At 44.5% G+C, this 26315-nt stretch overlaps 1 protein-coding gene across 4 annotated transcripts in view; it reads left to right on the top strand.

The window, feature by feature from the left end:
- The window catches only part of CDK6 (cyclin dependent kinase 6), a 217821-nt gene that overhangs the window by 183327 nt on the left and 8179 nt on the right, over positions 1–26315 (top strand). Inside the window, exons 6-9 of one of the 4 annotated variants that reach the window (XR_012644060.1) lie at positions 3742–3792; positions 9357–9492; positions 16203–16684; positions 21284–25530. Coding sequence is in view for 1 of the 4 variants with exons in the window: in XM_074984743.1 (XP_074840844.1) it covers positions 3742–3792; positions 9357–9492; positions 16203–16334; positions 25400–25586 (506 nt within the window). In the remaining 3 variants the exon portion in view is untranslated. Of the gene's footprint in view, positions 1–3741; positions 3793–9356; positions 9493–16202; positions 16685–21283; positions 25587–26315 lie in introns of those variants that run through there. The other 3 variants (XR_012644061.1, XM_074984743.1, XR_012644062.1) reach the window with 3 other exon arrangements.

The raw sequence follows: 26315 nt of genomic DNA on the forward strand, positions 1-26315 counted from the left end.
GGTATACGCCGCATTCAGTAGCAGTGGGAATGCTGACATCCACCTTTAAGAACAGAATTAAAAAACAGTTGCTTGAGATGCGAGTTCCCATATAAAGTATATTATGTTTCTACACAGAGCCTGTGCTGGCACACCTTTACTACAGAGTAAATGGTGCCATATGTGAGACAGGTCTTCGTGCACCTGCAAATTATGTGACTATATTTCTGCAGTCATTTGGGTAGGGAGTATTGAACCATCAGCCAAAATTCATCGAGCAAATTCATGCCATTGGTGTTGCCCAATTCTGGCACCCTGCTGAGGTCACAACTCTGGGATGGATAAGAGTTTGAAAGATGAACAAGTAAGTCTTCAATGACGTGGAATATCAGAGTGTGCTGGTAGGTCATGTGGTGCTCTTTGGTTACACTCTGAAAAAGAATTTAAATTCTTGTTTCAACTCTTACTAAATCCAAGGGAGCAGCAGCTATGGGAAAAGTCTTTCTTAAAAATCCCAAGAATCATACTTGTTTTGGCATGACACTGCCTAAGGTGATTCGAGAACAAGGCTGAATTTGCCAAGGTTTCACATTAACACACGGTTGCGAATACATTTTACAACATTGGCTCAGCTTTACTTTTGCTTGGATGGAATGTTTTGAATGTGTACATTTCTTTAGCTTAAAGAGCTCTGCCTTATACTGCTTTGAGCCAGGAGAATATGCTCAGTGTATTGGAGGAGGTTGGCACATGTGCTATTAGCAGTTTCAAACAGTCACTTAAAAATTACCTGAAGTTGTCAAAAAGACCTGATCTTCAGAGGTACCGAGGATCTGTTGCCTCCCCTAATTTCTGTGGAATTGTAGGTGCTCAGACACTGCCAAAAACCAGGTCCATAAGTGAAAGCAGAATTAGTTGTTTACATCTGTTTGGAGCCTGCGTCTCGTTTCCTTACAAGCTGATATGGTGAAATGACCTAAAATAGGGAAGGACAAACTGAGCATAGATCCAATGTAAACTGAAGCAGCCTTACTTAAAAGATGCCAAAATTCATCAACGACAGTGGTGCACACATACAAAATAACACATGCCATTACTTACTATTTATGTCACACCTGGGCTGCGTCTACACGTGCACGCTACTTCGAAGTAGCGGCAGTAACTTCGAAATAGCGCCCGTCACGTCTACACATGTTGGGCGCTATTTCGAAGTTGAAATCGACGTTAGGCGGCGAGACGTCGAAGTCGCTAACCCCATGAGCGGATGGGAATAGCGCCCTACTTCGACGTTCAACATCGAAGTAGGGACGTGTAGACGATCCGCGTCCCGCAACATCGAAATAGCGGGGTCCTCCATGGCGGCCATCAGCTGGGGGGTTGAGAGATACTCTCTCTCCAGCCCTTGCGGGGCTCTGTGGTCACCGTGGGCAGCAGCCCTTAGCCCAGGGCTTCTGGCTGCTGCTGCTGCAGCTGGGGGTCCGTGCTGCATATACAGGGTCTGCAACTAGTTGTTGGCTCTGTGTATCTTGCACTGTTTAATGAAAGTGTGTCTGGGAGGGGCCCTTTAAGGGAGCGACTTGCTGTTGAGTCCGCCCCGTGACCCTGTCTGCAGCTGTGCCTGGCTCCCTTATTTCGATGTGTGCTACTTTGACGTGTAGACGTTCCCTCGCTGCGCCTATTTCGATGTCGGGCTGCGCAACGTCGAAGTTGAACATCGACGTTGCCAGCCCTGGAGGACGTGTAGACGTTATTCGTCGAAATAGACTATTTCGATGTCGCAACATCGAAATAAGCTATTTCGATGTTGGGTGCACGTGTAGACGTAGCCCCACTGTCCTAAATGTGCACAATACTTTGTGGGCAATAAAAAGGCAGCTTAAGCTTGGAGGAACATGACTGCAGAGGTAACTGGGTCAGCCTCATATCTCAATATCCTGGCCCAAACCATCTTAATCTAAGTTTATGGGACATCATGTGCAAACATGAGGGAATAGAATGCACATATGGTACATGAAAGATGATCTGCACGTTTTGCAGGCATTCCTTTGCTGTTGTTTTTCTGGGTGTCGTGGACTTCTTTTAGGATATGTATTCTGTGTGTTCAGTCACTTTAGAAGTGACTTACAGTTATTGGGTCTGTCATGTATGTGAAGACATATGAAGCTAGACTGTATAATTGATCCACAGCCCTAAATTAGATAGTGACATGTAGCTGCACTGCCTCAGCAAGGGCTCTCAGAAATACTGTGCACAGTCTTTCCGGGAATTAACTGGTAGGCAGGGAGAAACATGCCTTTAGAACTACGCAGCCTTCTCTCTGTATAGGAAGGAAAGGTATGGCTACGTGTCCCTTTATGTCCCAGTGCAGGTGTGAGAGCTCTTTTCTAGTAAACTTAAACCATGAGATGGTTTGTATCCCACTGACTGGAGTGGCAGCACTGTGAGGGCACTCAGAAAGAGCAGCAATATGCTGAGTAAGCAAAGGGAAAAGAGAACTGATCATGGGGGAAAGCTCATCCCCAGGCTACTACTGGACACATCAGAAAATGAATTGTTTATGATGTCTCTGCGTGTCAGTTAAGATGCTACCCTGTGTTGTCTCATGGTAACTGCGTTCTAGGAGTTAGGTGTTCTAAAGCAAGAGCCAACCTGGCCATCAGCTGACAACACTAAAATCTCATTTCTTGCAGTATGCCTACAGTCCTTTGAGTAATCCCATTATATCCCTCCATATAGTTGCACCAAAGTGCTACACTGTCTTAAACAGCTACCCGTGGCCTACTCACCATTGATAGATGTATAAATTCCTGGTGACCAGGACCCTAAATTATCAGGGATAGCTCATCTGTTTTAAATCTCTTTGGAATTGTAGGCATAAAAATAGGTACGGCACAAACCATACCTTTGTTGTGCTGTCAGGACAGGTGTCTAATATATGATGCAAATGTTTGTTACATCTCTTACTGTCCAGCTGTTTTCACATTGTTCTCAGTAAATCTACCATTACAGGTGGATTGTTTTGTGTACCTTAAAATAACAGAAAAACAAAAAATATAATTGTATTTTAAAAGGACATGGTATAAACTCACATTGAGAACTAGTAATATTTTTTTAGTCAGTGTTGTTTCTAACGACCCATTGAAGGTTCAGATTATTAATTTATTTCCTAACTGTGTCTTTGTTTATGCAGCAGAAGCTTTCCTCTCTTTCACGGTAAATTCTGCACTGTTCTACATTCCATGTTTTACAGATGCATGTAACCCCATTGTGTTCACTTTGATCCCCAACGCTCTGGAACTCATTTTCCATGGACTGTACAAGAAATCTGATTTATAATACCATATCATTCATAATCAGTCTTTTATTTTATTCAAATATATTGCATGACTCTCTATGTAGCATTTTGAATGTCACCTGTATAAGGTACATCGTTTCATCAATCAGTTGTTTGATTTACAATTAGGCTGACAGCATAAAAAAAAGAGATAGGAAGTTAAAGTTATTTTACTCATGCTAAAGGATGCAAGTACTTCTCAGAAGAAATGTGTGTAGGCATGCTTGGTCTGTTGTCTTACATTCAGACTTACATATCAAAGGAGAAACCTGGAAAAGGGCAGTTACAAACTGGATAGAGACAAAAAGGGGTAACAACTGCACACTTGGCAAAAGAACAGGTTTTTGGTATGTTTTGGAAACTTTCAGTGACCAAGTACAAGTTCTCTTTTGTTAAAGAAATCTTTCTCTATGTCTTCGTTCTTTCAGGCCACTTTTTCGTGGAAATTCAGATGTTGATCAGCTAGGAAAAATCTTTGAGTAAGTACTCAGTTGCTGCATGATGTCAGTGTCTGTTTAGCTTGAAATCCTTTAAGGTTTATTTGCCATGAGGTTTTGTTTTGTTTTGTTTTTTAATGGCGTAAAAGGGCTGGAACAAAGTATTCCTAGAACATATTTCCTATTGCTGCTGCTCTGCAATATGATATTTCCGTGCATTGTATGTCAAAGAGGAGGGAGGAAGCTGCATGGACTATAGTTTTATAGAAATAACAATCGTCATCAAGACTTCTGAAGGATTTTTTCTCATCTTTTTAAATGCATGGCTTATGAACCATTCACACCTTTTCTTAAAAGTTAACGCATTCAAGAAAGAATCACCTTACAATGCCAAATAAAGTTATAGCTCTTCAATATTTTGTTCATTTGCGAATTTGATAAAAAATTTAACCAGAATCCCTCAGAAATATTCATTATTATGTGGAAATCTTAATTTCGACCAACAACTTCTGTGGAAAGGAATATTTTAGCTGCACCGTATAGCCATTGAAGTTGATTAAAAAATTGTGTTTTGGTGATAAAGGCAGCTATAAAAACATAAAAGGTTTCAAGGGGAAATGGATGTTGTCATGGAGAGAGCATAATTTATTCTAAAAGCATTATACAACCATACTTCTTTGTATTGCGGTTCCTCTTTAGGCAAAACTCTGAACTTTTACAAGTAGAATTACTCCCCTCTAAAGTGTGTTTTTGAATAAAAATTCTCCATTTTAAAATCATTGATTCAGATAAATGAGAAAAATATCACTTCCCTGTTATTTTAGCTTAAAATATCTTCATGATAAAGAATGTTTCTGACATGGTCCTGGAGAGTGCTATGTAAATTTGAGGCTCAATATTAATGTTTTATAATAACAGTGGAGTGGTTGTGACCAAATGACATGCATATGGCTGTTCCCATTCCTGCACCAAATGAGGGCTCATTCACCTCTTTAGCTGTCCTCCCCTTTCCTATGAAGAGAGTTCCAGGGATCCAGGAATCCAGGTGGATGGAGAGACCAAGAAGAGGAGGAGGAAGAGCAGGAGGCGGTAGGAGGTGGAATGAGGGTCACTGTCCTCCTTATAGCCCTGAAGAAATTCCAGAGAGAAGATAATAAAGCTTCAAAGGAAAGGGCCCCAGTAGGTCAAATAATGAATCTGTCTTTCTAATAATTTTTCCATATCTTAAATTGTAAAGATCAATTTCTGAAGATTTGCATAATTTAAAATAAGGTTCCCAATTGCCAAATTGCAGATCTTGATATTCACACGGTTGACTTCCCTTTCCTGCATACCATACCAGCATGTGACTCACTAGTGTGGTTAATTTACCATGCCCACGAAGAGCCCTTCCTGCACAGTCCAAAAACAATTAGTCCTTGCCTGCTTGCTTTTCTAGTTTTGGCAAAGTTATCCCTTTGGTTAATTTATATTCTTCTGTACTGAACAAGTAATGTCATGATACATGCAGCGTATTTTAATAATGTAAAAAGAATGGCTGTGATTTTTTAAAGCTCCTAAATTGTTTATGACATGGAGGCAGGGGAAGCTAACTAAATTAGTTGGAATCAGAAAAAATAGCAGCCAACAGCAGCCTTCTCCAGTGAATTATCTATCCCTCCCTAGTGGATGAGATTACCTGTATGGAAAAGAATTCAACCATTAATCAGGAAGCAAAAATACTGTGCCAGTTTCAGGAGAGGGAAGAAATTCTCTATTACACACTCCACTTAGAGAGCAAATCTGCTTTGCTTCTTTTGTGTAATAATCCATCAATATTCCAAAGGCTTCTTTCTTGCTTTTTTAATGTCAGATAGTGTTTATTTTAACAGCTGGAGACCCCCCAAACACTTAGGCATAGGCCTTGCCTTTGTGAGGGACCTGTTGCCTACCATAGTAGTGACTCATTCTCTAAGATAATTTGGATAAAGTTGTTTTAGGATTTTCCTACAGTCTGGACTGACTTTTTTTCAAATAATTGGACCATGTTCTACTCTTGCTCCATGTGTGCAGCCTTTATTTACGTTGGTTGGTGTTCTCCACAAAGACTGAGAATGGATCTGTCAGTGATGGCCCATAATCCTGCCATTCTTTCCCCACACCAGCATCAATCCACAGATTTGAGACCCTATGCCAGGGTGTGCTGAGCACACTCAACTCCTGTTGCAGTCACTGGGAATGGAAGGTGCTTCAGCCTTCTTTAGGGTCACCTCCAAACCTGGAACCTTTAGTTTCTATTATAGTCTATCAATGTTCACTGTTTACTTTTGTTACTCTTGTATGGTTGAGTTGGTGAGAGGGTAAAATCACTTCCTCCAATATGCTCCAGAATCTTGGTCAGCCAAATGACAGTGTAGCCTGCTTGGACACTGATCATAAGGGCTACCAGGCACACACCAGTGTGCTCAACAATCCCCATATTCTTTGCAGAGCCCATAAACAGCCATTTGACAAAATCCAGCTCCCATTTGTCTTTTTTCCCCAGTGCTGCCCCTTATGCCTAGAAGAGCCCCCCTGTCCTAGGCATCAAGTTGCCTCTTCACTTCCTGCCCCTAACATCCAACTGCTAGCATCTGCTCTAGTCAGGATGTGCTCTCACACCCAGTCATGTTATCCTTACAAGAAGAATCAGAAATAACTAGACACACATAAAAGAAAATTAACTTATATATTTAATTGCCATTTAACAACTCCTCCTCTTTGCATCACACACAGTCCATAATATCAGCAAGTTTTCCAAGGTGGAGTGCCAGTTTTGACCTTTGCCCTCTGCATACAGTTGCTGACCCCAGGCATAGGTCTTGATAACTTGTGCACGAGTGTATTCACTTCATTCAATGCGACCATGCACATATGTAATGATACCCACAAGGCTAGGCGTTTGCTAAACTTAAATGGCAGGACCCTCAGGGCAGGGCTTGTCCTCTTCTAAGTAAAGCTTCCTTCATGTCTGTGGTGATCTATAAATAACAATCAAATTTAGCTTTTCACAGCGATCTGATTATCCCTTTGGCAGGATCTTAGCAGTCTTCAGATACTGCCAGGGGAGGTAGCCACAAGATTTAAGTGATGCACTCCTGGCTACTGTGCCATTTTCTAATACATAATATTACTTTGTAAAGGTACCTTACATAAGTAAGGACAAATCCGCTCTCATGCTGGTAGCAATCTAGAGTAATTCCATTGATTTGATTGGAGTAATTCAGGATTTTACGTAAATAAGAGCAATTTTTCATTCTTTGTCTATTACCAAGCACTATTAGTAAAAAGAAATGACAATGCTGCACCCTGGTGGCATTTCCAGTGAAAGCCCAAACTCTTAACAGATGCTTAGTTTAGTTTTTCTGTGTTACTGTTCTGAGTCTGCCAGCAGTTTCATTATAAATCTCAATTTTAAGATGTATGAAACTCAGCTATAACATGGATTTTGCATAAAAGCTGGTATGTTAAGTCTAGCTAATGGGTCTCTCTCAGCATTTCCATTACAAACCCTTGTTTTGCCACTTTATAGCTCTATCAATTCAATCCTTGAGGGGGCCACTTAGCAGTCTGGGGCAAACTGATTTTTAAAAAAGTCTGTCAGGGATGATGATAGTTCCTGCTGTGAGTGCAGGGACTGGACTCGATGACCTCTCATGGTCCCTTCCAGCTCTATGAGATATGTATATCAGAAATATTAAGGCTAGACTGAAGCTTGGAATGTGTAGAGACATGGTCCGAAAGGAAAGGTTTGTGGGAGTTTTGTATATTTAAAAGAAATCCCAACTATTCATCTATTTTCATTTAGCCATGTTTCTAGAAATGAGCATGATCATTTCATAAGAAGAAGCTTGGTGTCATATTCAAAACAGAAGAGGAAATGTTAGTTTTCCAATTATGGATAAGATGAACAAAAAACAAAATTACAGGTAAATTTTTCAAACATGCCAAGGAGCCTAAGTACACCTATGTGCTTTTGAAAATATCCTCAGGCAGCTGAGTTATTTAATTTTCGAAAGTGGCCTCTTTGACTCATACTCTAGTCTGTGGTGTTAAACCCAATGCTTTTCATAGAAATGTTATGAGTATGGCATAACTAAGATACACTTATGCAATATGGGTCATGTGCGATTTTGTTGAAAAGGTTATGATTTACAGAATGTAATTATCCTATTTGTACACATGTACCATCTCTCTATCTAAAGTTAGGGATATGGACTATGTAACAATTATAACTTGGTGCTTATTTGGGAGATACGTACCAGAAATTGGGCCATCAGCCTTGATGGGCCATTAGGAAGAAACTAGATTTTGAAGGTACTAATTTCTCTCCTTCCCATAGCTGTGACACTACTAGATCAGGTGTTTTGATTGCATGATACTAAACACCGTCTTGAAGTTCTTGTAATTTTCCACTAAAAAAAGAAGGGGGTCAAGTTTGGAAAACCAAAAACTCTTATTGAAGGGTAGAGAGGAAGGCAAATGGGACCCTACTCCAATGCCTCACTGTCCAAGAAGAAAGACTGCCAAAGACACGCTAGGGAAGGCGAAGGAGTCATCCACACTGCAACAGGAGCCCACTCGGAAAAGATCTGTAACTGGAACTCTAAGCTATGGAAACTTTGCAACTTGCCTAGAATCACATTTAGGAGAAGAAATTGTTTCTTTAGGATATTAAGCTTAGCTTGCGTATTTTGTTCTATTAAGAACCAGCTTTGCTCATTTATATTCACTTAAAACCTACTGTTTTCAGTTAATACATTTGGGTTTTGTTTATTTTGAAACCCACTTTATGCAATTCATGTTTGGGGTGGGGTAGAGGGGCTGTGTATTACCTTCCTCCAGATTGAGGAAGGGGGCCAATTTCACAATACATCTTTGTCATCACTCCAAGGACACCAGAGTGCTGAGGCAAGTCCCTCAAACTGAGTCTTCCCAGAGCTGAGGGGGCTTAACAGCCTGGCTCAGCAAGACAGGATACAAGGGTGCCCCGGCTGCCAGAACAGACAGTCTCAGTGGTATCCCAACACAGCAGGTAGCATCTTAAATGTGGCAACTTGTCACGTTTTCCCCGTTAAACCTCTCAGAATCTTGAGTTATATGAAGAGCTCCATGCCTCCATGGTCTGAGCACATTGTAGCACCTTGCCAATCCATGCACACACCCAGGCCACAGCACTACCACTAAGTTGACTCCATAAAGGTTTTTTACTCTGCACCACTAAGGCCCAGTACTGTCATCCCACTCCCATTCAATAAGGCGCTGCTCTGCAACAGGCCTATTGAAATCAGTAGGATTACTTACAGAGTACGGTGCTTCTCAGTGCAAGCAAGACTGCATTATTTGGCCCTTATTGTGCATGTGGAATATAGTCTGTCAAGTTTTAAACATTGCCTTATATTATTTAATAAGTTACTCTGTGATCTTGGATAATCCTGCTACTTGCATCAAGAGAACAAGCTGCAATCTCATGAAAACACAGGAAGTGGGATTTAATGCTTCATACAATGAAAGATGAGGCCATATAAATGCAGCAGTAACATTTTTGTTTCATCCCCAGCTAATATACATGCTTGTGCCTTCTATAGTGTCATTGGGCTCCCAGAAGAAGAAGATTGGCCTAGTGATGTTGCCCTTCCAAGACAGGCTTTCAATTCCAGACCCCCACAACCCATTGAAAATTTTGTACCAGATATCGATGAACTAGGCAAGGATTTACTTCATGTAAGTTTCTATCTGTTATTCTTCAAACAACTGTATCTGCAATGACTGCATCTACTGCATTGGCTCACTCCAGTTGGTGTCACAGAACAAATAAGTATTTTAGTAGGATTTGGATAAATAAATAATTTATTTAAGTGCTGGTGATTTGTAACAACTGTTAGTCTTCTATGCCCATGCCAATAACATTTCACAGAAAGTTATTAGGCCTATATAAGGTGACTAATAGCTATGAAATGATGGACTTTTCTGTACTTCTTTTATTATAAGCAAGGTAAATAGCCCTGCCTATTATTAGCATCTCATAAGACTCTTTTTCAGTTCCTATAACTTTGTCAGACTTCAATCATTTGAGCAGAAGTTTTTGTTTGTTTTTATGCCAGAAGTCTGCCTCAGGCTGATTTTTTTTTTTTTTATTTTTTATTTTTTAAGTTTCAGCCAAAAGAGTTTCACTATTTCCAGGAAAAAGGCTAAAGAAAAATATATTGGTTTGTAACATTAAAACATTCCAGAGATTATTTTCTTTGAGAAGCTCTAGCAGCCTGTGACTTGGAGCACAGATTTGAAATTTACCAGGGAAGTTTGTGTCAGGGGCATTCCTTTTTCTGTTCAGGTGAAAATGTGTCCAAATTTAGCTAAGATATAAGCAATTAACAAATCTCGTTTCACACATGCTCAGTAGGGGCTTCTTTTCAGTTTACTGGGTAAAATCCCTTGAGATTCCATCTGCCTGGGGTATGCTATATCCCCTTACAGCTCCTAGTGCTGCCTAGACTGAGCATGAACCATCCCTTCTGAGCAACTGAGCACGTACCACCCCAGAGCTAGAGAAAATGTGGGGCAGGCTGCCCTTGGGTCTAGGCACCTGAATTAAGACCTTGTCTATCTTGTGATTTCAGTGTCTTCCTGCTCCACCATCTGGTGCACAGGCAGCATGGAGGAGGAAGCCGCCTGACTGGACTATATGGCAACAAAAATTATTCAGGGGCTGGAGCACAAAACCTAGGAGGAGAGGCTGAGGGATTTGGGCTTGTTTAGTTTACAGGAGAGAAGATTTAGGGGTGATTTAATAGCAACCTTCAACTTACTGAAGGGGAGCTCTAAAAAGGAGGGTGAGAAACTCTTCTCAGTGGTGTCAGATGGCAGAACAAGGACTAATGGTCTGAAGTTGAAGAGGGAGAGATGTAGGTTAGATATTGGGAAAAACTACTTCACCGGGGGGTGGTGAAGCATTGGAATGCATTACCTAGAGAGGTGGTGGATTCTCCATCCCTCGAGGTTTTTAAGTCCTGGCTGGACAAGGCCCTGGCTGGGATGACTTAGTGGGGGTTGTTCCTGCTTGGAGCAGGGGGCTGGACTAGGTGACCTCCTGAGGTCCCTTCCAGCCCTATGATTCTCTGATATGGAAGACTAGAGCCAGACTTGGGGAATATAAAGCAGTAGATAGGATATGTGAATCTAGAATAGCTGGGACTGTGGCAACAGTTTGGACTGATTAGACAAGACTAGGACTGGGAGCCTGAGCATGGGAAGTTTGCCTGTGCAATTTAATTCAGTCCCCCTTAGCCTTTAATTACATAGTCACATTTCTCCCATGGGACCCCTGCCTTATTGAGTGTACAGGATGAATGGGGATACACAGTATTTTGTTTTATCCTCATGGTTCAATGTCTGCCCTCAGGTCTTATTTATTACATTTCATACAAACCCTGCACTGAAGATGAAAGTATTAATTTCCTCCTGTTTTTTTTCTGCAGCACTCATCACTAGCATTCATAAACACTAATTACCTTTATCCCCATTGTAGAGGGGGGGAAATAAGGCACTGAGAAATTACCATCAGAAGTGTCCATTAATTTTGGGTGCCCAATTTAACATGTCTACAGCCTGATTTTTCAGAGTACTCAGCATTCAGTAGCATTTTTAAAGGCCAGCACTGCTCCCCTTGTCTTCAGTTGCTGTTGTTGGTGGTTACAACTTCTAGAAATCAGACCCCAGGGACCCCAGTCTAGCACCCAAAAAACTGAAAAAACACACAATTAGTGGCCACTTGTGAAAAGTTTGGTTTAAGTAACTTGTCTACCATCACAAAGGAAATCTGTGGCTGTGACTGGGATAGAATCCAGTTCTCTATGCATAACCATGAGACCTGCCTTACTCCTACAATCCCTTGCCTCATTCACTACACACCTATTAACTGCTGCAGCAAACAAAGCAGAGATCTAAGGGACAACAGCCTCCTTCACTACACAACGGGTGCGTCTACACTCGCAAGGACATTTGAAATTAGGATTGGAAGACCGAGTTCTTTCGAAAGAACCCGCGGAGCATCTACACTGACATGGCGCTCTTTCAAAATTAACTTCAGAAGAGCTCCCCCGTGCTTTTAAAGTCGGTCCTCCACTCCCGGGATGGGAAAAGCACCCTCTTTCGAAAGACAGTTTCGAAAGTGAGCAAGTGTAGACACTCCATGATCCGCTCTTTAGAACGAGGGAGTCGTCCATGGCCGCTCACAGGTGGCAGGCGGCAGCGCCGCTCACAGCACAAGCGGAGCTCTATGGCTCCAGCATCCGACTGCGTCTTAGCATGCAGGCTCCCAGAAGCCCTCAGGCAGGAAGCTGAGTGTGTGCAGGCAGCAGGGAGCGCACGCTGCTGTCCACACAGCTCCCAGCCACAATGCCCTGGGGGAAGCCGCATCACCTCCAGCACCATGGCCAGCAGCTGGGACCCCTGCCCATCCCAGGGGCCATCCAGGGACCGGGGGCAGTCCTCTCAGGAGGGGAGCCCGCCCCCCAAATGTCAGGCCCCCTCCTGGACAGAGGCCAAGCTGCAGGACCTCCTTGCCCTGTGGGAAGACGAGGAGGTCCTGCAACTGATGGGGGGCTGGCACCGAAACGTGCCCACTTTCAAGTACCTAGCCAAGGGCCTCACTGGCCGGGGTCACCCCACCTGGACCCCAGACCAGCCGAGGTCCAAGGTCAAGGAGATCTGGCAGGCGTACTGTCGGGCTCGGGACACAGCTGGGCAGTCAAGGGCAGTGCCCACCAGCTGCCCCTACTATCAAGAACTGGACCGCCTCCTGGACCACGGCCGTGTGCGTCAACACCGCCGACTCCCCGACCGAGCCGGAAGAGACGGGGACAGGGACCGAGGGAGAGGACCAGCCCGGACCACAGGCCACCCACAGGTGCCCCCAAAGGATCCAGGTCACCAGCAATGACGAGGGCTTGAGTGAGGGGGGCCCTACTCATTGACATCCCCTCAGGCCCATCCATCCCAGTCTCCTCTGACCTTGCCTCACCCGAGTTCCTGGAGGGACCCACAGGTATGTACCATGCAAGCTGGTGGATGCAAGGTCGGGGGAGGGGCGTGCAGTCCTGCCCAGGGTGGCTGCAGCCCACCCACAGGGACATCACCCCCAGGGCACGGGCAGGCCAGACGGCCCCAGCTGCACAAGGCTGACGTGTGGCACCCAGCAACATGCGAGCTGGACAGTGCCACAGGCTGCCGGGCTGCAGAGGGACCGAGGGAGCCAGAGGAGAGCCAGCGCTCCCACAACCAGACCGGGAACCCCGGATGCGATCCCTGCAGGACTGCTAGGATGGGGTGGGTGGGATGGGGAGGTGGATTCAGGGCGTCCCTCAACGGGACTAATGGCCCGTTCCTCTCCCTTTTTGTCTCCACAGCTCCACCAGCCCCGCGACCGGTCCAGGGACCCCTACCACAGAGGGTGAAGGGGAGCAGCGCAGGCCTCGGACAGGGCCAGTACAGGGCCGTCGCCGGTCCCTCTGTCAGCGCCACCAGGCTGGGGAGGAGGAGGCCAGGGACACGGCCCACACGGCCGCCCTCAGGGAGCTGACAGGCATCATGTGGGAGTGGCTTGCCATGGAGCGGCAGACATGGGACCAGGTGGGGTCCAACTTGGACACCCTCACCCAGGTTGTGGTCGGCCACCTGGACCCTGCCACCACTCCATCGCAGGTCACTCCCGCACCCACACCCCCTGTCGCCCCTCCACCATCCCCCACGACCCCCCTTACGTGTGCATCTCCCTCCTCCCTCCCAGCAGTTTCCCCCCCGCCCCAATACCCCTTCCCCCTGTTCCTCACAACACCCTCCCACCCCCCCGAGGAGGCTGACCTGGAGGCCCTGATCCCTCCCCCTGGCCAGACTCATCTGCCTGGCCCACAGCCTGCTGGCCACGGCTGGCCAAGTGGAGGCCGAGCCCTGGGTCCCCATCTCCCCTCATGCAGAGCCCAGCGCAGGTGTGGGGACCGTGCCTGAGCCGTGCCTCTACCTCCCTGTGCCACCAGCCCCAGCCCAGCCCCGGCGGGGCCCCTGGACCCCGGGAGGAAGGGGTGGGTGCAGGCAACGGGGCTCCCGGCCCTCTAGCCCCCTGGAGGAGTGAGCCCCCCCACCCCAGCCCCCGTCAACCCTCCTTGCTCCCATGTAAACAGTTCTCCTCATTCACCTTCCCCGTACCTGTGTATAGTTCTCCCCATTCACCCTCCCATGAAACGTGTAAACAGTTCCCCCTGAATAATGAGGGGCACAGTTTTTCGTTATAGTAAACATTTATTTTTATGGTTTACCCTGTGTCCCCCGTGCATGGGTGCTGGTGGGGGTGTGTGTGTGTGCGTGCAGGGTGCGGGTGGGGGTGTGTGTGCAGGAGGGGTTACCGTGGCCCCCACTCAAAGGCCTGGTGCAGGGCTTCCCTTACACGCACCCCATCCTGCTGGACCTGGTGGCATGGGGTGGCAGGAGGCTGTTTGTACCTGCGCCCTGCCTCAGCGGCCTACCTCTGCATATAGGGCTTGCGTTTCACCTCCACCAGGTTATGGAGGGTGCAGCAGGCTCTGACCACCACCAGGACGTTGGGGAGGCCCACCTCCAGCCTGGTGTAGAGGCATCTAAAACGCCCCTTGATGCGGCCGAACGCCTGCTCGACAGTGTTCCGGGCGCAGCTCAGCTGCTCATTGAAAAGGGCCTGGCTCGGCTGGGTGTGCCTGGTGTATGGCCACATCAGCCAGGCCTGCAGGAGGTAGGCCGTGTCTTTCATGATGCAGGGCAGCATCGTCGTGTCCCTGATGGGGAGCTCCCGCCAGGGGATGAAGATCCCCTCGGCCATACGATGTCCCAGCCCTGAGTTCCGGAAGACCCTCGCACTGTGGGAGAGGCCGGACCTGCCCACATAGATGTCCAGAACTGGCCGTTGGCATCGACCAGGGCCTGCAGGACCACCAAGTGGTAGCCCTTGCGATTAATTTAGGCCCCGTGGCTGTGCTCCAGGGCCCAGCTGGTGATGTGGGTGCCATCCAGGGCCCCAAAGCAGTTGGGAAAGCCCAGCTCCTGGAATCTGCAGATGGCATCGTCCAGCTCCCCGATGTGCACCAGCTGCCCCAGGAGCACCTTGTTGATTGCCCGGACAACCTGCAGGGCATAGTGGGGAGCGTCGTGAGCATGGAGTGGGGTGTGGCTTGCCCGCCCATGCCCATCCCCATCTCTGCCCCAGCTCTGGGGTGCCTGCCTGTGCCCGTCCCCATCCCCTCCCCTAGCCCCAGGTGCCCACCCTTCTCCTAACAGTGCTCGTCGCCAGGCTGCCCCCCTCCCTCTGCAAGCAGTCTAGGTGTGAGCTGGGCACGGCTTACCTCGATGAGAACAGCCCCAACGGTGGCTTTGCCCACCCCGAACTGGTGGCCGACGGATCGGTAACTGTCCAGGGTGGCCAGCTTCCATAGGGCAATGGCCACCCTTTTGTGCAGGGGGAGCGCTGGCCTCAGGTGTGTGTCCTGGTGTTGGAGGACTGGGGCAAGCCAGTGGCACAGCTCCAGGAATGTCCTCTTGGTCATCCTGAAGTTCTGTAGCCACCGGTGGTCACCCCACTCCTCCAGCACCAGCCAGTCCCACCAGTTGCTGCTTGTGGGGAAGCTCCACAGGCAGCGGATGAACCAGCGACCAGCTGGGGGCGTTGTGCCCTGAGGATGGCTTCCAGAAGAGTGGCTATGGGGGGGGGCTTCCAGAAGCGGGGGGTCCTTTAAGGGGCCAGCAGATGGCGGCCCCGGAAGGGCTCGTCCACCATGTGACCCTGCTCGTAGTACTTCCTGCCCCTACTCTTTCGAAAGAGCGAGCTGGCATGTGTGGACATTCTCTTTCAAAATTGTGCTAGGGGCCTTTCAAAAGAAGGGACTGAACCTTCGATCCCCACTGGTGTGTGTGGACGCTCTGTTTCGAAAGAGCGTATTTTGATGTTCTCTTTCAAAAGATGTTCTTTCGAAACAGAACTGTAGTGTAGACTCAGCCAACCTGATTAAGCTCCAGACCAGGTCCTTCCTGTGCACTGAATGAAGTAGGGATTGCATAGAAAAAAAAGACGATAATGTTGTGAAATACTAAATCATAATGCCTGTGGACAAAGGGACAGGATGAAGTTTGCACAGAAAATCTTAATGTGACATTTTTAATTTTTGAAATCTTGATTTTGCAACCTTAGTGTTTTAGTGTATTTTTTGTTTAATGTTGATATCTGACCTAGCTACCTGAGAAAATATGAAAACTCCATGCAGCACTTGAACTGGCTCTGTATCTTCAGCCTATTATAATTATAAATCAATATAAGGACCCTCATTAATTGGTATCTATATTATCTGCATTATTTATATCAGTTGCATATTATACACATAACCACTAAAGCTGTCTTATTTTCATACTTCTAGAAATTTTTAGCATTCAATCCCAGCAAGAGAATATCTGCCTATGTTGCCTTGTCTCACCCTTATTTCCATGGTCTGGAGAAATGCAAGGAGAATCATGACTCCCACATGCCAGCCAGCAAAATCTCCACTGAGGTGAATCCATCATAAAGCTGGTTGACTCTAAACCTACAAATGAACAAGAGGCATAGCTCACAGATCACTGTCCATAGCTGTTCTACTGAAGATCACTTCTTCAGGATGGTGATGTCCTCCAAGGAAACCAGCCTAGTTTACTTTCATCAAAGCAATGCAAGAGCCAGGGCTCCCACTGCAGCTTTATGTGTGTGTTTGTGTCATTTAACTGCATGGAAAAACTCCAGATGAAGAGAAGCTGCTGACCAGTTTTGCTGCCATTTTATTCTTTCACATTGAATGCTGCCACTATGCCAGTCACTGCCAAAACATGATGCAATCTCTCCCTCTAGCTGCTGAAGCCTGATCGGGTACTGTTTTATTTGTTATATGGGGGTCTTTTAAAGTGATATTTAAAAGAATGGCATTGAAATACTGGATCTCTACAACCTGCAAATAATTGATAAGTACATGAATGCATCTAGCTTTTGTTTGTAACATACAAGGAAATACTTCCCCTGTTGTAAAATTGGACAAATAATTTTATTTTTTCCATTACTGTCGATAAAAGTGATGATGATAAAGTGCACATTAACTAGATAAGTTAATGTGCATGTTGCAAAAATAAGTTAAAAAATCTTTGAGGAACTTATTCCCTAAAGACTCTTTATTCTCTAAAAATACTGCTTTTGTTCTGTTTGAATCAGTCAATGTCATCTACCTTTTTATTTCTTTTTCAAAACAATTGCAAGTATATGTTTGATGATCTAGGAGAGAATTTTATAACATGCAGCTCAAAGAGGTAGATAGAACTGATGAGAATCGAAACAGGGTTTCCCATTGCAATATTATCAGCAACCAAAAAGTAACTTAGGAAAAATGTTTCCTGCTTTACAAGCAGAGAATTAACTAATTACAGAGAAGAACACTGACTGCATACATGATATATAGGACAGAATATACTGTGCTGCTTTACTTGTAACACACAATTTATACAAAAGAGTGCATGAACATTACTCATATTTAATTTACCAGCAGATTTTTTTTTCTGTGTAGAAATGCATGAGCAGCCCTCCTAAACCACCCTGTGGGTGTATTGGCACACCATATTTCTCACAATGCTAGCAGTAATGTGACATAACTGAAAGTCAATATAACTAAACAATTCACATAACTTTGAGCAGTTATTTTAAATATAACATTACATTTTATATTTAGTATTTCGCCTTAAGTAAAATATATTTTCATTATTTTTAAAAGAAACTTTTATTTTTTTAGTACTGTGCAGAAAAAATAAATATGTTAAATCCATGAAGTAAAGGCTTTTTCCTAACCCAAACTTCAGTGCAGTAGCCTGAATATAACTCAAGGGAAAATTTGGCACAAGTTAACTGCTGCCATAAAGGCAGTTTAGGCACTGCTGCAGTATAGATAACAATACACATAGCAGCTACCATTGCTTACTCCCCTGATAATCCCTCCTATGCTATCCTACTTTTCTTGTGTCTGGTCATCTGTTCTAGCTACTGAGCCAGCATCCATACTCTCTCTCATAGCATGCTTGGTAGTGGCAGGTCCCTAGTACCAAGCTAAGCAATGCACATTTTTCTACCTTTGGTGTAGGAGCCTGTGGCTGTCTCTCTGGCAGGTTCCTCGGTTATGTGGCAGATTGACTGTGTGGCAAACTTCACCATTAGCTGTAAGCTATTTAGCACTTCGGCTGCTGCTAAGATAGTGAGCGGTTTTTCTACCTTTTATAAAGGCGTTCCTTCCCTGTTACACACCTAACAAGGATACTTGGCTTAAATGACTTCTGTACTATGTAGGCCAGATTGTCAAAAACCAGTTGCACATGCGCAGCAGCACTCGTCAGCTTATGTTTTTCTGTGTGCCCAGAATGATGTCTGTTCAAAGAACTACAGCAGGAACAAGCAAGCTGTAACTTAGGCCTGACGAGAGCATCCAAGGCACGCGTGCATAGAGTCTAGACTCTTGCACAGCACAAGGATTTTCCAAGGGGTTCAGCATGCCAGGTTGAAGGCCAATGGCCAGCCAAGCCACCGTTCAGCTGGGTCTGGGTCTGGGTCTGGGTCTGCCCTGTCCCCTCCCACTCAGAGTCTAGGCTCAAGGATAAATGACGTATCACTCATTGGGTCTTGTCTCTACCCTGTTCTCTGTGGTCTTAGTTTCTGCAGCCCAGAGATGACTGAGGTTGCCACTTGGCTGGTCTTGACATCCTTAGAAAAAGATTGACCACAGAACCACAATTCCTGTTAATAATTTTAAAACAGTCATTTAAAATAGCACAACAATAATAGCAAAATCCAGGTGAGCCTTGCAAAGCTAACCAATGGGGAAAAGTTACTGCACAATTTAGCAATTTAAAAACATTCCACATTTTATATAGCACCAAACTATTGTACATATTTCTACAGGGCACTCAGCTGGCATCACGCTACAGCAGTTGCCAGAAGCCTATCCCCTGGACACTACAGTTCTGCAAGCGCAGTGGGGGTAAGGGAAGGGGAGATGTTTTTTTTTTAAATCAGGCTAAAAACCTGATGTGCAGGGGTACTAGTTATCACTTTTAAGGATGCAATGTAAGAACTAGACCTGAAAACAATACAGCTAGTCCATGATATATTCCACCCCATCCAAGCCCCATTCCCAAACCCCCTCAATGGGAAAAACATACAGTTTACCCTCCTCCAGTGCTCCAAAGCCAACTCCTAGTTCCTATTTCCTCTACTGACTGGGTACCTCCCTTGGGTACTACTACCATGTGAGTAGTGATAGGTGGGGATGTGGGAACTGGTTTTCAAAAGGGAAGTGCCCACTTACACAAATTCCCATCTTCTCTGCCATCACCACAGCATACATTGTAAATGAGGCCATTGCATGATGCCCTACTTGGCCTTGACTTTGGCCTGTCTGAGTGCTGCAGACTGGGTGAATACAGCTAAAAATCTTGAACAATAACGAATAAATTAAACAAATTAAAATAGTTCTTTATCTTTTGGAGCACCTCCAGGCAGGGTGTTCATTACAGTAGATGCCTAGATGCTCTGAGCAGTGGAAAGGAGCAACTCCCACCTCCTGTTCAAAATTATAGTCAACTGGTGTTGTGCAAAGCTATCACCCCTCCAGATCCTTCATGGTTCTGCAGGCCAAGTAGACTCAACAACTGAAGAAACTACTAACGCGAGGATAGTGTAGTGACAGGTGTGTTTGCTTCTGTACCATAATAGTGCCGGCTTCTTCTGCTGATTCCATACTGTCTTGGGAGCTCTCCCTCTCCCATCCTGGCCCCAAGACCAATTTTGGGAATCTAAGCACCTATTGGGCTGCACATATTTCAGGTTGACACATAGTGACAGGTCATTAGCATATGCCAATATTAACATATTCTAATACTGTTGTACATCTAAAAACACCCACCACAGAGTACGCCGACCCAAAGGCAAACAGATGCAGTGGACTGGTTGATTCTAGTGGCCTTCCCTTTGCCTCTTCACCTCTCTCCTTCATCTTCCCCCAATCAAACAGATCCATGAAAGCTACTTCTTGTGATCTCCCCACCCAAGAACTATGCCTGCCTCTCTTTTCAACACTCACACAACTTGTCTTCCCTCATTGCTACTGCTTTTAGTTGCCTCTTTCGGTCCAGCAGCCCTGAGGGGGATGATTCGATAGAACTTCCTCCTGCACCTCCCAGTTTACCCCTGATTGCACTGTGACTGTGACTAACTTGAGTACACCTATTTTGTCCTGTGTGCGCCAAGCAAAATTCCAATCCAGCTATTTATCTTTCAGCATATACTGCTGCTGCCTCCTTTGAAAATCCAAGTTTGTCTCCTCCTTGTGCCCCAAAATATATCAACAAACCAGGATATCTACCTTCACAAGGTTTTGAACATTTGGCCCTGCATGCATATAATCCTTTGCTCAAGTATTTTCTATGTCAGCATTTCTCAAGCAGGGGTACGTGTACCCTTGGGGGTATACTGAGGTCTTCCAGGGGATTCGTCAACTCATCTAGATATTTGCCTAGTTTTACAGCAGGCTACATAGAAAACACGAGTAAAGTCAGTACACTCTAAAAGTTCTTTCAGGCAATCACTTGTTTCTACTGTTTCAGATGCCTTATGCTGAAATGTAAGTACAGTATTTCTATTCCAATTAATTTATTTGACAATAAGATGGTAGAAAGTCAGCAAGTTTTCAGCAGTAGTCTTCAGTGATACTTTTGCATGTTTTTGTCACTAGTTTTTAAGTGAGGTGTAACTAGGGGGTATGCAAAACAAATCTGTCTCCTGAAAAGGGTACAGTAATCTGGAAAGGTTGAATGGAACTTGTTTTGAGACCTCACATTAATTTCGGACTATGTTTCTCAGCCAGTTATGCGTGTACCCTTAGGGGTATGTAAGAAAAGTCCAGGGGTATTTGTAAATTTCTTTTGAAAAAGGGGTACTTTCTTAAAAAAGTTTGAGAAACTGTTCTATATGATGGACACTACCCAAATCCTGTCCTTAGGAGCAATTTGCATTTGAGTTGTCTGTGCAAATAAGCAGAAAAATGTATATCCCATTACTCTGCACTGCTTATATACCAAATATCTACATGAGTGGATGTACCCCGTGGAAACCTCTGAGTTAACCTAATGATACACAGACCCCTAGTTGAGAAACGTTGAATTAGACCATATATACTCTAAGTTTGAATCCTCTTCATTTCATACTTTTCCCCATGATTCAAAACTATTACTTCTAGTAAAGTCCTTTGCCTATATCCCACTGACAGAGTAGTTGGAATCATGCTTCAGACCTGGCCCTACAGCCCTTCTATAGACAAAATCCCTGTGTTTCTTTTATGGCCTCTGTCTTTGGACTTCCCTGGGAGTTTTGTGGGCATAATCAGGTCAGGAATTGACCTTTAAGGAACTACATGTTCCTGTCTACTTATTTTCACAGGTTTTGCTTTGGTGCAGCCAGGCCTTTTAGTAGGCCTAGCAAGTGACTGAAGAGCCTGTGTCAAAAGCACTGAGGTTATATGCTGGCTTCCTTCAGCACAGAACCTATGGGAGTGTCCCTGGTGATAGGAAGTCTATGCAGGTGAGTTACAAATGGCCTGCAGCTATTCAGCATGTCACTGGATGGGGAGAGAACATGACCCCCATGCACAAACTCCTATTGACCTCCAGTTAAAATTAAAGCTGCTGGCAAAAATTCTGAGATATTGCTACCTGCCTTCTGGTAGATGAAACTCTTTTGGGGCACAGTGGGCCAGGCTGGCACAAGGAGGTGCTGTTTGTACCTCCTTATACCACTGGGAGTTAATTTCTCACTTCATGCTTTGAGGTGATAGGGCTTGAATTGGTCACAAGCTGGGAACCTAGCATATTTATTTCATTACTACAAAACCTTCAGAATGTCCATGTCAACATCAGCATCTCTGCCTGATGTTAATAAGATTTCATTCTTGATCTTATATATGTGGAGGTTTATTTCTGAAAGCAGTATATTAGAAAAACAGTTCGACTGAACTGCAATCGTTGGGGCAACTTGAGAATTTGTATATATGTCGCAAATTAAATCTTCTATGTTGAAACATACCGTTAACTATAAGCAAGCTATTAATTTTATTTTGACTTGGATCCTTAAAATCAGGATATTAAAAACAAATATATGGAGTGTTTCTGTCTTCCTTTGTTAAGGAAAATATTTTCAGAAACAGCATCTCAAACATGGAGCAATTTTGTTTTTGCCCATGCATTTTTCATACCCAATTACTGTGCTGATTAAATTTAAGGCATGCAAAATAATGCCCATAACTTTAATAGCCTAAATATCTAGTGACATTCTTGTATCCTGTTCACGTAGATAATTATCTTATTTCTGTGAGTCATTTTACTATACCTCTGTTTACATTTTGAAAAGCAATAGCTGCAAAAGGCTGTTTAGACACATTAATCCAATTCTCATTTCTGTCTGTGATTCTATCACATGCTAATAACCCTCAAATCCCAAGAGTTTAGCCATTGATTTAAGAGATCTGAATCAGGTCCTAAGAAGGTGTATATGTATTAACAAACAAACACCTTTGTCATGTATACTACGTACCTGTAGTTTAACGTCTAGTATAAATAGTATATGTAGCGGGTCAGTATGGCCTCCCGCAGACTCGGAGGCCGGGGAAGCTATGCAGAGGCCCTGGTGGGCGGGGCCGAAGTCAGGAGCCTGCGACCCCCTACCCCCCTCCCTGACAGGGCCAGCCCCTGCTGAGCCTGTCTGTAGACCTTGTGTTGCTGCCCCGCCCCAAACTGAGGGCTGGGCTGGTGGTTACCCTTGTGTTACTGCCCCGCCCCAAATTGAGGGCTGGGCCGGTGTTTATCCTTGTGAACTGCTGCCCCGCCCTGGACTGAGGGCTGGGCCCAGAACTATATAACTCTTGTGAACTACTGCCCCGCCCTGGACTGAGGGCTGGGCCCAGAACTATATAACTCTTGTAAACTGCTGCCCCGCCCGGGACGGAGGGCTGGGGCCTGTACGGGGGTAGCGGTGACTGCCCGAACTGAGTGCGGGCTGGTGCCCTAACCCCCTCTTTTGTTGCTGCCCGCCCTAGACCAAGGGGCTGGGCGTCACGGGACTTGTTACAGTATACAAATTACAGGGTATGCACAGCATAATAATAAATGCATATTAAAAACAATAAAATAACCATAAAAATATTAAGAACCTGTCTGATTAAGTTTGTGGAGAAACCTGCTAAAGCAAATTTATACCTTTACTTTAAAAGTAAAAATGTTTACATGCCTAGATTTCAAAGGTTGTATATGTTTTCCATAAATGTTATTTCTTCTTTCAAAAGACAGTGTCTTCTGAACTGGAACAGCATAGTCATTGATCCAATAAAGAATCAAACAGGATCCCACTCTCAGAAATGGCCATACAAGAATTTATGTGCTTCTTAATTCTTGCTATACTCTGGGGCTGTGGTTATACTAGCAATTTTTGCCAACAAAACCCCAGTTTTGTCAACAAAAGTGGTGGAACATCCACGCACAAAATGTGTTTTGTCAGCAGTTTCTCAACAAAACTCAGCACTTTCGCCGGCAGCATTCTGCCTTTCAACCATGAGGCATAACACTGCTGTCGACAGATTTTGTCAACAAAAAAGCTTTGTTGATGCTTTGGGGAACCTTTGCTTGACAGAACAAAGGGCAACTCTGTCTGCTGTGCTTCCAGGTGCCTGTTTTGTCGAGAGAGCAGTCGGGCAGTCCAGCTGCTCTGTCGACAGAGTCGAGCACTCTTCTGATTGGCTTTTGTGTGTGGCCACACTCTGTCAACAGAAATTTTGTCAGGAAATCTGTTCCAACAATGACTTCTGTTGACAGGTCACTGTAGTGTAACCGTAGTCATTGGGAGCTGACAACGTTCACCGCCTGATCTGGCTGGATGCTTTCTTTTGCTGACATCAGTGCCCGAGGCCCACTCTACACTTAAAACATAGGTTCACGTAGCTACAGTGCTCAGATATGTGAAAAATCCACATCCCAAGCACTGTAGCTATGTCAATCTAACCCAGATATAGACACAGCTAAGTCATTGGAAGGATGCTTCTGTAGACCTAGTTACCAGCTCTTGGGGAGGTGGAGTTTCTACAGCAATGAAAAAAATCTTTTCATTGCTATGAACTACATGTATACTGTGGGGTTATACCAATGCTGTTATAGCCCTCATAATGTAGGCTGGTCTTAGCCTGCTCTGAGTGAATTCAATGGAAGATTGCCTATTGACTTCAACTGGGGAAGGCTTAGTCCCATAAATGTTTCTGGGGATACAAACCATACTTATAGGTCTTTCAGTGATGTGTTTGAGACAATCTCATATACCAATAAAACTCTTGCAGTGGATTTGTTGCACATCTGTGGATAGCAAAGGATTGTCCCATCCATTGGTAAAAGTACTATGCAGTAAATATAAAACAAAAATTTTGCCTGTCTCTCCCTGTTTCTCTCATATCACTGTTTTTTCCCCTCCAGATGAAATGTTTTATCTATGTTAAAAAATTCATGAAGGGTTTGATTCTTCCTTCCATGGGTACACTGATATCAGTGGGACTTCTGCACACCTATGGATACTTCGATATTGATTATTGTAGAGTAGATTTATTGTTTGAGAAATGTTAGAGAAAAGATGGTGTCTGGTTTTAAAAATAAGGTTTTAGCTAAAAAGAGAAATGAGATTATAGGAAGCTTTTGGGGGAAATTATGCTGGATTAAGAGAAAAGGAGTGTATTTATCCTTGAACCTGTAAAGTTGATATGTTTTCAGAATTTTTCTGGATAAACTAAATCTAGATACAAAGTAATTCTAAATAACATTTTAACACTGATTTGTAGGGCCCTACCAAATTCACAGCTGTGAAAACTGCATCACAGACCATGAAATCTGGTCTTTTGTGTACTTTTACCCTATACTATACGGATTTCACAAGGACTGCTTCCCTTCCTTTGATGATCATAATTATCTCAGGCAGCACAATTAACATCCCCCGCCCCTCATCCCCTGTGTGTCAGTTTTTATTGCAATTTTTTTTTGGTCCTCTGTACTTATAAATGTCAGTCTGTATTGGAAATGAAATTGATCTGATGAAGTGGGTCTGTCCCACGAAAGTTCATCACCAAATAAATCATGTTGTTAGTCTTTAAAGTGCTACATTTCTGCTGTTTAGATTTCACTGGGGATAGCAGAGATTCTCAAACTGGGAGTCTCAGCTACATAGGTGGGTGTAGTTACAAGGTTATTGGGGGGGAGGGTGGCAGTCACAGAGCACTACATGTAAGCTGCACTATATAGTGCCTCATAACTGAAGGCACCTGGCACTATATAGTACAACTTACCTGGGCACAAATCACTTTATAACCAGCCATGCCTGGGTAGCTTTCACTATATAGTTCATCATGCCTGTTCAGTGAGAGTCACTAAAGTTAGGCAGCAGGGACTAAAGCTGTAAAACATAGGCAAAAGAAAAATATAAAACACAAAGAAATGACTGTTCACACTCTTCATCATTTTCATTTCACAGGAAAATGCAGAAAAAAGAGAGGAGATTAAATACTGGGGACACCCAGCACCTGGTCAAAATGAGTCTCAGAACTGGATAAATAAATGCAAGGCTCCTTTTCCATATGCACAATTGTCTCAAATCTGCCAATATTCTCCTTTGCCGGTCTGCAAAAATACCAGTTCTTCTTCAACGCTCCTGATGGCTGGTAATGATTAACTATATAGTGAAAGCTACCCAGACACAGACGGCTGTATAGTGATTTGTGCCACGTAAGCTGCACTATATAGTGCCAGGTGCCTTCAGTCACAAGGCACTATATAGTGCAGCTTACCTGTAGAGCATGGGTGTCCAACCTTTTGGCTTGCCTGGGCCACATTGAGTGAAGAGGAATTGTCTTGGGCCGCATATAAAATATATAATATAGTTAATGTATATAAATCACATAATAATGTTAAAAGTTTACGACCTTGTGGGCCTCATTACTAGCTGTCCAGGGCTGCATGCAGCCTGCGGGCCGTGGGTTGGACATGCCTACTGTAGAGTCTCACCATTTTGGAAAGATCTTGCCATTTTGGAAGGGGTGGGTCCTGATTAAGAAATTGAAGTAATGGATGACAGAGTAACTGTAACAGTGGTAATTTCAAGTAAATAAATTTTATTTCAAAATTTAAGTGGTCAACTGTTCAGAAACACTTGCTCCTCTACCATTCATGGTGCAATGCAAATTTTGTACCTTCAAGGGCTTTTCCTATGCATCCGTTGCATGCACTATGCCTGACTTCATTTTTCAGGAAGAGCACACTATATAGTAGAAGTCACCTGACTTTAATCATTCTCACCCAGGCAAAAGTCACTAAATTTAGAGTATGGTGCCTGGGTGAGGAGCACTATATAGTTCTTGCTACCGGTTTAGTGCCTCCTCCGGAAGTCACAG

The sequence above is a fragment of the Carettochelys insculpta genome, chromosome 2 (assembly GCF_033958435.1).
Source record: "Carettochelys insculpta isolate YL-2023 chromosome 2, ASM3395843v1, whole genome shotgun sequence".
Taxonomy (NCBI): Eukaryota; Metazoa; Chordata; order Testudines; family Carettochelyidae; genus Carettochelys; species Carettochelys insculpta.